Raw genomic sequence first — 12,136 nt, 5'->3', positions numbered from 1 at the left:
AAATCCCATATGCATATTCATGTGTGCAGACTTGTGTAGTTGATCTGGTGGTTCTGGTGTTTGCCTGCCAGTTTATTCAGCTGCCAGTTCTGATTAAATCAGGCCGTCAGCGTCACTGCAGGATCTTGACGGAGCTATCGCACTCGAGATGGCACAGTCGTCTGCCCCGGCTCCGCTGAACAAGAAGTGATTGTGGTCCTGCGCTTCATTGCCTCAATCCCACCTTGAGCAATATCCAGCAGATTGCACTCTCAGTGCACACACACACACACACACACACAAGCGCGCACACATGCGGCATATTTCATATAACACATTAAATCAAAGGCATGACCAAAAAGCACCAGAGCATTAAAAAAAAACAAGAAAAAACAAAGATCTGTCTAGATTTCAGTTCTCTCTCATCCAGAAGGCCGAAGCATCATTCTTCTTTCCCAGGACCAGATCTGTGAAATAATAAATCCAGCAATAAGGATATGATTTTGACACAATAACAAGCCATGATGTCGCATATAGTACTCAGAATTCAACTATTTACAGTAGGAGAAATAAATTCATGAAAATATAACTTAATTTTGTCTCCAAATGTTCAAAAATAAGGATTTCTATTTAATTAGAATATAATTAAAGGATACGAAATGAGCTACAGATGGCCAGCCAAAGAATAAACTGCTTACAGATGCAACACACGTCTATAATGCTGCTGCAGATTGTTTACATAATTTAAACAGCAGAAGAGAGTTGTAGACATTGTATAGCTTATTGTCTTCCATGTTTCATTTCGTCAGTCAAAGAATGTTTTTGGTTTTTAAAATAATTCTTACAGACATGAGTTTAAATTTTAATGCTGCAGTTTGCAACTTTTACAAAAACAAGTATTTTACATATTTCTTTAAACTGTCAGTCTGACCTGACATTTTGTGTGACACACATGATCTGTAAATAACTCCAGCTTCCTGTGGTTCTACAACCACCTACAGAAATACACCACTTGGTCAGAAAACCAATCAGGGCCAGGAGGAGGGTCTTAGTGCTGCTAATCACCCTCGTGCTGCCACGAATGCTAAGGCTAGTTAGCATGGCCACCAATGATGGCAGATGAACAGTTTTCCTGGAACGGTACGTTGTTCCTCCGGTATTGGCACACTGAGTAGCACATACACAAGACTGACAGCTCTAAGAACTTTCTTGTGGCTCTGAAAAAGCAAGACACCTCCTCAGTTCTGCTGGTATCATATTAAATATGTTTCCTCAGCTGGAACCGACTAAAAGATAGACTTAGGAAAGTGAAATACGGTTTCACCTTCATAATTTCATGTTTCAGCACCTGTCGCCGTGAAACATATGCCTCACTCTTCAATTTGTCTTCCCTAAGTGCTTCCACCTTTCATTGCAGAGCAGTTTTGTGTGAATTGTTGCTCCTAGTATCTATCAAAGGTTCGTGAGTTGGCTAAAGCCTCTCTCTCTGGGAGCAGAGGTCAACATAAAGAAGGACCCCAGGCGTGCAAATCTGAGGCCAATGGAGCACTTCATAGTGAAAAGTGTTGCCATATGCAGCCGGAAACTGGATGTGTGTGAGATCACACAGCGTAAATGTTGAATAATTGAAAATCATAGAAATGTGCACTCCCTGAGAGCCGCAGTGCAGTTTTCTCGGGAAGAAGAAAAAAAAAATAAAGACATGATTGTTTGAGACTGGAATTGGTTCATTTAGAAATATCAAAGCACCTTGAAAAATGGGTCATCAGCAGGTGTCTTACCAAAAACTGCCTCTTGAGCAAGACAAGAATGTAACTTCATCCTTTGACTCTGAAACATTATTCATGGTGGGTTACATTTATGTTACGTGGTTTGCAAAACTATTCACATAGTTCCACATTTTGTCATGTTACAGGCCCAGACGTAACGAGGTAAGCCAACATCGTAGGACAGAACTGTGAAAAGTAAAGTACACCACTACTGTAACAAAGGATATCTGTGTCTTTGACACCGACTCATGAAGTCTGAGATATACTTGGTGTTTTCAGTCAGTACCATTTGCCAGAACACGCTTATGAAAGAGACTCAGTCTCAAAGAGCTTTTATTTTATAAAGGTTGATAGTAAACACATGTACGTATTTTGTGTTATAGTTTGAGAACTCCGTCTCCAAAAACCAAGGATTCGATATGCTGAAGCAAAACAGATTTACAGGGATCCCCGGTCTACTCTTTTCCTGCCCCATTAACTGCATATAAACGATTAAATAAAATGATTGCACTTAAATGATGAATCAACTTTGGCCTCATAACTTCCTCCTGACCTGCTTGTGCAGAATCTTGAATCAGAGCTTTGATGTCGAATTATGAGTGCCACCTTGGCCAAAGTTTTGAATTCAGGGAACATTTCTGCAACAGTTGGTACATATATGATGATGAATCTCAAGAGATTTTTCTGCATAAATGAAGAATTATTAATAAAAGACTCTCTGGACGAGGGGTTACCTGATCCTCACTTAAACAGGATTGCCCTTCTCCTGCTCCACTGGTTCTCCTGGCCATAACTCTGCAATGCACTGACGGCTCATGGATGGGGAGACGGATTTAGTCCAGGTCAGAGAGGATGATGAAGTAGAGAGTAAGCGTTAGTTTCCCTGATCACAGAATTCTGAGGAACTGGAGGGACTGAACAATATTAACAGTAGTTAATCATTACTGATTTTCACTCAAAGCAGTGATGAACAAAGAGGGCCTGTGGACTCTTTGTAGAAATGCATCCATCCCTCCTTACACAAAGAAAAGGGCTGGTGTTAAATTTGATTGGCCGGTGTCAGTGGGCTGCCGATCTAATGGTTTTGTGTAAATAAAATGTTTGGATTGTTGGTCCCAAACCTGTTGACGTACTGGGAAAATGTCTGGTATGCCTGATGGCCAATCGGCCCATGAGCAGAGCAGCAGTGATGATCAGTTAGATTCCACTTAATGTGTTTTATTTTGTTTTTGTGGTTTGCCTTGGTGTCTTCAAAGCATCCAGAGGTCTGAGTCTCAGTAAGGTCCAGGCTACTTGTATAGTTTTGAAGACATAAAAAATTTTTTGGCATAAAGTTGGTTGCAAATAAAAAAATTTAAAAAATTGTCCTGGCAAGGAAAAGCAGCCACTGCCAAAAGGCTGACAAAACACAAGCCATCCATCATGCTTAAGCTAATGAGGAAAAGTGTCATTCATTGGTGGCCTTGCATGTTTCTATTAAAATTAAAAAATGTACATTAACATTTTTCCGCAGCTTTTTTAACGATTGCACATTAATCCAAAGAGACCAACCAGGATGTATTCCCTCCTGCTGTTGGTTTGGCCTGCAGGTTTAATATGAAGGTCACTTTACTGTGTGTGCGCTGCAGCAGCTGTGGGGTATAGTGTCTGCTTAGTGTTGCCTTCATGCTTCGCTTGGCAGGAAAACACTGGATTATCCACAGCTATGTTGGGAGCCAGTCTTTTTTTTTTTTTTTTTTTTTTTTTTAAATCTTGTCCTGTCCTATTTCTTCTCTGTGCACCTCGGGGGACATGCGCACGAGTAGCTGGAGCTCCCCGGCCTCCTGATTTAGCCCAGACATTATCCTGCACCGAGCCAGGTTGGGCCCGGCCAGATTCTGACTGGCCGTCACCCGGGGGATCGGTGCAGCTCTCGGATTAGCTACAAGGAATAAAACGCTGGAATCCCCCAGCGGTGGGGAGAAGGGGGGGAGCGGAGGGAGGGGTGGAGGTTTGCCACCATTTGTGAAGCGGTGGCAAAAACAAACGGCACCAGCCCGGTGCAGTGAGACGTCACACACCGCATCTTTGTTATGGCGCAAACATGAGCGAGGCCAGGGACGCGAGGTCTCACTTCCGCTCAGATGAGAATGTGCTGCTCGGCGCTGACAGCAAAGAGAATCTACTGCCTGCAAATCAAAAAGATTATTTTATTATGCCTCATGTGAATAGAAAGAAGCCCAACTCCCCTCAGCCTCCCCCGCCCCTCCCCTCCACCTTCTCCCTTCCTGTCTCCATTAGTTACATATTCTATGAAGTGTGGCAGAGACCTATATTGTACCAGTGCAAAATTCTGTTATTTCTCATTGTGGAGCTGAGATTTCGCTACAAACGGCAGCCGAGGCAGAGTGTGTGTTTGGTTTGTGATGACTCATGAGGTTCTGGGGAAACAAATGGAGAAGCAAGATATATATATATTTTTTTTTCCTGCGACGCCTTCTGCTCAAAAGTCCAATGCAGCTGAGACTCTGTCTGCCTGAGACGCTGCGACTGTCAGGCTGGGAACACACACCTACACCACTCCATTAATTACATTCCTCTGCAATTAGTGCCTCGTTTATACAGCTTTAATTAAGCATGAAATTATGGATCCCGCCTGTTTGAGGTTAGCATCTCATCTCCTGTTGCGAATGCTACTGTGAAATCCTTCGCATAAAATGGAGTTCTGCGCCTGATGCGTCCCTGGTGGCTGAAGAAACAGAGGCTCCGGAGAGTTTCTACATGAGAATTAGTAAAGGACAAGACCAAGGGCAGGAGGAGGGGTTCTGTGTGTGTGTGTGTGTGTGTGTGTGTGTGTGTGTGTGTGTGTATCAGAATGACTCACAGCACGGAAGAGCTTTTCTGTTATCACACTCTGTGGGGGGAATAGCTGCGGTTTTCTCCTTGTGGACATTGGAGTTGTTTGCAATGTTGCAGCTCACAACACGCAGAGTTTCAGTAAAACACTGAGAGTGAAAATTCAGAAAGAGTCGAACTTTAGCTACTTGGATAGTCTATTAACGCTGCAATAGATTCTTTGTGTTTTGAATCATGATGGAAAGACTTTTCCATGACTGACAGTGGAAAACCGATTTAAAGTGTTCCTGGTTCCACAGCAATTCAGAGGGAAAGACGTAACCAGGAGCTGCTAATCAAATAACTGTTTCATTAGTTCACTAGAGCATACAGGGTTGTTTTAGCGCAAAGTTAAGAAGGAACAATGACATTTTCCTTCTTCAAAGGAAAATTGTGGTTAGCATGAGAATAAGTTACATTAATTGCCAGATGTCAGTGCAGGGATACTTTGCAGAAGAAGTGTGAAAGCTCTCATTGGCTATAATCAACCTCGTGAATATGCTGCTCCCTCTAATGGCAGAAAAACAAACTCACTGTTACAGGAAAACAGTTTCACCAGTGGCTATGCTAACTAACCTTAGCATTCATGATAGGCTAAGCTGATAGGGAAAAACTGTATCACAGCAGAGAGCAAAGGGGGAAGTGGCACGTACATGTGAATGATTGACAGTGCTAAGACCCGCCTCCTGGCTCTGATTGGTTGTTCCTAATTAGCACTTAGAGAAAGCAGAAGCACTTTTTTTTCACCATTATCTGTCTCTTATTATACTATCATGACATAGTGACAGTTTCAACAAATCAAATATGTTTTTGTAACAGTTATGTTCAGCAGCTTTAAGTCTGGTAGCGTTGAAGTTTCTTAACATTTCTGTTCTGTGGGATAAAAAAAATCTAAATTTGAATGTGTGTAAATAATGTTAGATTTTCTGTATTGAATCACCTAAATAACAGCTTATTTATCCAGCTCATCTATCAACTGGATGTTTGCTCTCTTCAGTTCAGAACCTCCCACACAATGAATCTAGATTCCTCTGAGGGGAAGCTTTTATGTTTGAACCAAACACTACTCTTCTATCACATAAAAACCGCTCCACTGTGAAGTGTCGCGTACCTTTTTTTTTTTTTAGGAAAAAAATGAGACTTAAAGTGTTTTCACCTGCCTCTCTAAGCGAGTGTATCATTACCTAAATCATTAATTAGCGTAATTACCCTCCAGCTTGAGTGTGATGCGAAATAGATGCTTTCACGTCGCATAAAATTAAACGTTGATCCATGGGTCACATGACCTTCAGCCGCTACTACGGTATTCCTAACGGTGTGGAAAACAGGGACTTTGAACAACCTGAAAATGTTACCTGGGTTCACCTGATCACATATGAGAGCTTTCATAGGAGCAGAGGAGTAAAATGATTCATGGTTGATTCACGTCTCGATCCCTGTTTTTTTTTTTGGGGGGGGGGTGGCGTTTCGAAGCAAACGCAACCCAGTTATTATAAATGATTCAATGATTCTCTCCACATTTACATGGTTGGTTTGTTGGCTTGACTGTTTTTGTGTGTTTCTAAAAAGGCTTCGGTTACTCCGGGCGCCGCATATCGCAAGAAGAAACTCTCCTCATTCTCGAAGGTTCCGAGTTTTAGTCGCCGCTGTTGTTCCGACACATCCATCCATTAACATCGAGTCTCTTGAGGTTAATTTTTCCCCTACGACGGTTGTTGGGTTGCTGTTACTTGTAAAATATGCAAATAATAGCAGTGGGAAGAAAACAAGTAAAAAAAAAAAACAAAAACGTTTTGAAGTCTTTATGGAAATTTCAGGGGATGGAAGTAACCGCTACAAGCTCTGGCTTCCTGTTTTAATGCTGATTTAATCATCAGTGAAGCTTCGTGTGTGAGACGAGACACGAAAGGCTGCTCCATCCATGCATAAAGAAATGTATTTTTAAAAACCAACAACAGAGGAACATGACAAGTAACCATCGTGATTTAAAAAATAAAGTCTTGAACACAAAAAAATATAAATAATTGAGCTTTTCTCTGAAAAATGACAGTGGTGTCCTTTTTGGTGTACTAGGAACTTTAGCTCTGTGTTTTTCTGATCAACAGTCTGTTTTTTGATCTGTGCTTATTTTTGCATGCAGTTACTTCACAGTGACGTTTAATGGGGATGCACTGATCCACATTTTTTTACTTGGATTCAGATATCTGATTAGTATCAGGCAATACCAATCCAATTTAGAAAAATAGTCCTGATTTTATTTTTTAATGTTTGTTTTTTTAACACAGACATAATTTTACTAAAATATTAATGTGTCTGATAACTTTGCACCAATACGGCACACTTAAATACATCAATAGTTTCACAAACTTGGTCAGGCAAGTAAAAACAACACAACTGCAATCTGTTCAATCAATCGGTGCAATTAGAAGTAAAACAGCCGATGTGAAAGAAATGATAAAGAAACTGAAACTGAAAAACAATGGGTTGACCACGTTGGCTAAACATGTAGAAATAAACTACAAAAACAACCTTTCAAATGGTTCAGAAAGTGCAATTAGGAATTCAAAATAAAATGTAAAATATTAAACCAAGATGTCACTCAGAGACAAATCATAGAATTAGACTGAATGCAACTGATGCTAGAATTAAAAAAATAAAATATTGGGACCATTACAGATATTAATATTGGAGTGGTGCATCTCTACTGAACTGCAAATCAGTTTTTGAGTCATCTCAAAAACTGACGGAAAATATCAGATAAAACAGTGAATTTCTCCCCCCTGAACAGCCTGGTGAGTGATGACCAATCCCTTCATTTTCGCTTGTTGTGTCTCTCTGAAGAACAGAGAGGAAAAAGTTCCACCGTATCGACTAATGCCGAGAACACAAGAGTCCTTCTGCTGGCCGGGGGAAGGTGATGGAGTGCTGCTGAAAGTAATTGAGTACTGCTGAAATCCCAGATTGGATCCTTTGAGAGAAGAGAGGAAGGACTGAAGTGCTTAACAGCTCTGCGGAGTCGGTGCCAGCTGGCAGCATTTGCATTCTGGCTCTTTTCCAGAATTTTTAATGAAAATGTGAAACAAAGAGAAAAAAAAAGTCTCGGTTTACATTTGCTTTTTTAATTAATGTGGATACTGTCTAAATTGACAGGGAGTGTGGATAGATGTGTTAACAATGACTGCAACAATGATGGATGCATATGTTAACAAATAATTATAAAACACTTAATGAATACATTTCACAAAATAAATAAATCTACAGTACCCCGTATTAATTCTAACTGCATTCATGTGGAGTTTATTTTTTCCAGCTGCTCAATGCACTATGTTGAAAAAGTTTCAACATATCTGAGAAACAAACTGGTTAAAAGATGGTCAGAGGTACAACAATATTGTGATTTGTTATGATCTTCATTTTTCTTTCTGCTATACTTTATGACCTATAAGGATTTTCCTTTTGCATATAAAACAGAATAACATTTTTCAGAAGATATCAAAACCCACAGCAATTAATGAGGTGAAGAAGCAAAGCAGATTGCACTCATTGCCTCTCCTGTAGAGACGGTCTCAGTCTGATTATGGGTGGGGAAACGGGCTCCATGGCAACGTCTATCTCCCAAAACTGGTACCTGCTTTTGTTTGAAGTTTGGGTTCATGCCTCATCCATCAGATAATGTTGGCTCCTTTCTTTTCCTTTGCAGGGCAGCGATGAGAGCGACGTGGACAAGAACAAGTGCTGCACGTTGTGCAACATGTCCTTCACCTCAGCAGTGGTGGCACAGTCTCACTACCAGGGTAAAATCCATGCCAAGAGGCTCAAACTGCTGCTGGGAGAACAGCCTGCCATCACAACTAAAGGTATGTTCTATGGTAAAAATGCTCCGAGTATAAATAATGGAGGAGCTGTGTTGTCCAAAAGTTCATCCATCTATGCAATTTTAATGTAGCTGTTCCATGTTCTCCATTTACATAGAAAATGGACAATGTCCATTTGTCATAAACCACTGAAAGGTGCAGTTACCTGTCTCGTATTGTGATTGCATATATTACTATTAATCTGGGCTTCTATGTCAGCTTTAAGCAAATAGTCCTAGCTTATGTGTGGATCAACTAACTGCTGACAGCGACGCTGAGAGGAGGAAATTTCTCTCTCAAGAGGTGTGGTTGACCCTGTTGCTAGGTGTGGTTGACCCTGTTGCTAGGTGTGGTTGACCCTGTTGCTAGGTGTGGTTGACCCTGTTGCTAGATGGGACTGTGGTTGGTGTAAACACAAAACAAAATAAGAAAAAAAAAATCCTATGTTTGATTAATGCATCATACAGTCTAGACTGGATTAAAAAGTGTCGCGATGAAGAAGTTATTTATAGTTGAATATATTATCACACAGCATTGAAAATATATGCTGTATATTATCACAGTATATATAAGATATGCTAATTGTCTTATTGTCACAATAAGACAATAATTATTGTGTTTTGTCATGGCTTTTTTCAATGCAAGTCACTTTACTACATCATCTGTTTGATATTAATGTGGACGCTCAGCAGTCAGTAATTCACTGTGATTCTTGCTGGTGTTGTTGGAACATATCATGTTGTCAGTCTATTAGTTCACCACTTTACTTCTGAAATGATGGGGAAACATTCATTATTGCCCAACATCTGGCTAAGGATCTGCTTTCCTCAAATCACTGAGTGAATTACTCCATTTTTATCACACACACACACACACACACACACACCCATACTCTCACTGCACAGGGTTTTCTTATGTTATAAATGTGTTTTTACTGTCTGTTATGTTTCTCTTCGTTCTGTTTTTAGATTTAGTTTTCTTACTTTGTGTGTAAATTCCCATCTGTCACTTGCTGCTGCTGCCCACTGAAGAGAACAAAGGTTGTAGAGATCTTCTGGTTTTTCCTCGGGGTGACTGAAGGCTGGCATAATCGTGATCCACTAACAGCTGCTCACCTTTAATCTTCTTACAAATCGGCAGCTGTGGAAATAATGAGCAAAGGTCACGGGGCGTGAGGGCTTCAACACGAAGCCAGAAACTCTGCAAACATTTTACTGTCAAATTGGTGTGAAAGGCAGTCACACACACATACACACACACACAGCAGTGTGTATGTGCAGAGTTTGGCCGTGAGCTTTGTTTGTTTACGAGCGCTTCCTGGCTCTCTGCTTGACCGGGTCATTTATATGCACTCCACAGCTCCATGTTTTTACTTTTTGCTCTCGGCGCAGCTGAGGCGCTGTGCGGACCGATAGGGCGGTGCGCGTTGATGGTGGTGTTTATCTGAGCTCATGCATTGTTTAGCCGTCCTAAATGTGTTCATTTATTTCTGTGGTAAGACTGAATCTAATTAACAGAGCACCAAAGTCTTGGTCAAAAACAAGGAGGAGACAAATTTTTTGCTCTTATTGCACAACCGCTGAAGAATTTTCACTTCAAAGTGAAGCACAAGATAAAAACAAACAAACAAAAAAAAACGCTGTATCTTTAGACCAGAAGAGGTTATTGTATGCTTGCTTTTTTTTCTTTTAAAGAAAGAAGCACATTAAGAAATGCATTCCTAAATGAAACCATGCAGAAATCCCTAGCCAGTGTTTTCTCGGGTCATGTGCTGCGTTCACAGCCTGCCGTTAGTTCACCTGTGGGCTCTGTTCATTTTTGTCCCGGGGCTCTGCATCGATCTCTTGGCTTCTCTTTAAATCTACTCGGCAGCTTGAAATATTTATGCTCTCAGGCAGTGATTGAACCAGAAGTTGATGCAGAAACAGGGGGTTTGCTGTTTTTTCTCGTTGCAGAGTTTGTGTTGAATTAATTTATCTGGTACTATAGGGCCAAACTGTCCTTAATTTTGCATGTTCCTATGCATATTGAGAGGGTTGAGAAAACTGGAATGAAACCACAGTTTGAAACTTTGATTTATTCTTTCAAACTGGTCTTTCTTTGCCGTGAAAGAAGTATGTAACCGTGACGTCCTACACAGCTAAAATATTAAGAACCTGACATTATGCTTGCAAATAGTTCATAGCTAGATCCTGAATGAGAGGCATATGGAGTTTTGTTAATATAAGGAGATGCAGTGATGCAACTGCCATGATAGTTCTTGTCAAGCTGATGTTTGCTTTAGGAGTTACTGTTAAGTTATTAGCATGATCCCTTTCAGTAAAACTACATCTGTTTGTGAGTGTTATCAATAGTTTATTTGTATAACACGTTTCCGAAACAAGGCAGTTCAAAGTGCTTAAAAGTGCATTAAAAACACAAAAATACAAGGCTCTGTGGTGGCGCATTGGTAGGAGCCTGAGTTCTTGGCGCGATTGTCACAAGTTCGATTCCTGGTTTGATGACCTTCGCTGCATGTCTTCTCTCTCATTGCCCACTTTCCTGTCTGACCACTCTCAAATAAAGGCCACTAGTGCTGACAAAACCTTTAGAAAAAAGCATACAAAATAATAAAAGACTCCATACAGTAAACCAGGAAACATTACATTTTAAGTGCATCAAAATGTTGGTCAATGTTTTATCTCTCTTATTTCATTTATGATGACATCAGAGGAGTAGTTCTCGTCTTGCCTTGTGTTGACACTCAACAAATACTCATCAGACAACACTAGGATACCTGAGTGTCAAAGAAACTGAACAAATTTAAAGGGGCGGTATTATCTAAAATTTATTTTCTTTTTTTTTTTTTAGCTTTGCATTATGTTATATTTCTTCATCAGAAACATACTTTTACTGCCTTGATTCTTTCATGCATTTTTGAGAAATCCTATAATCTCCCGTGGCAACCATTCAGCCGCGCAAAATGCCTGGGTGGACATGGCTCCGCCTTTCAGACGCAGCTCCTCCTCTCAGGCTATATCTGTTAGAAAGCAAATGAGGACAATATGATTCCTGTGTACACGTCAACCTGAACTGCATAACCAAGATATTTCTGATATGCTCTATTGGGAAAAAAAAAAAAACGGCCAGTATTCTGTGAACCATATGTAGAGGTCTGCTGTAATGCATATATTTATAGAAAGCAAAACAAATGCCTGCTGAGACATAACAGAGATGTTGTAGAGTGGGGGTTCTCCAATCCAGGCCTCAAGGGAACGTGTCCTGCAACTTTTAGATGCGTCTCTGCTTCAACACACGAGTCAAATAATGAGGTACCCAGCAGGACTCTGGAGAACTTGACTAGATACTGAGGAGGTAATTAAATCATTTTATTCAGGTGTGTAGGGACACATCATAAGTTGAGGCCCGGATTTGAAGACCCCTGCTGTAGAGCCTAAGGCAGACGTCAACATCAGGTTTCTCTGTTCTCATTGATGAAATATGCCAGAAACACACCAGGATTCTCCCATTTTAGCATTGCAAATGTTCAGGTATGCAGCACATTGTTGTGTTTCCTAGAGTTAGAGTGGCTCTGAATGCTGTGTGATGATGTAGTGCTCTGACAGCACACTATGCTCTTTGCTCTCCCTGCCATGTGTCAGTGACAGACACAGTCATTAA

The 12,136-nt window shown here is 40.6% G+C and overlaps 1 protein-coding gene across 5 annotated transcripts in view; it reads left to right on the top strand.

Annotated features, from left to right (window-relative positions):
- Positions 1 to 12,136, top strand: part of zmat4a (zinc finger, matrin-type 4a) — an 85,592-nt gene that overhangs the window by 38,581 nt on the left and 34,875 nt on the right. For all 5 annotated transcript variants that reach the window (XR_001658816.1, XR_001658815.1, XM_007573436.2 and 2 more), the window contains exon 4: positions 8,323 to 8,479. Coding sequence is in view for 3 of the 5 variants with exons in the window: in XM_007573436.2 (XP_007573498.1) it covers positions 8,323 to 8,479 (157 nt within the window). In the remaining 2 variants the exon portion in view is untranslated. The remainder of the gene's footprint in view (positions 1 to 8,322; positions 8,480 to 12,136) is intronic.

The sequence above is a fragment of the Poecilia formosa genome, unplaced genomic scaffold, assembly GCF_000485575.1.
Source record: "Poecilia formosa unplaced genomic scaffold, Poecilia_formosa-5.1.2 Scaffold329, whole genome shotgun sequence".
Taxonomy (NCBI): domain Eukaryota; kingdom Metazoa; phylum Chordata; class Actinopteri; order Cyprinodontiformes; family Poeciliidae; genus Poecilia; species Poecilia formosa.
The sequence above is the reverse complement of the archived record's forward strand: the minus strand, read 5'-3'. Positions and strand labels throughout refer to the sequence as shown.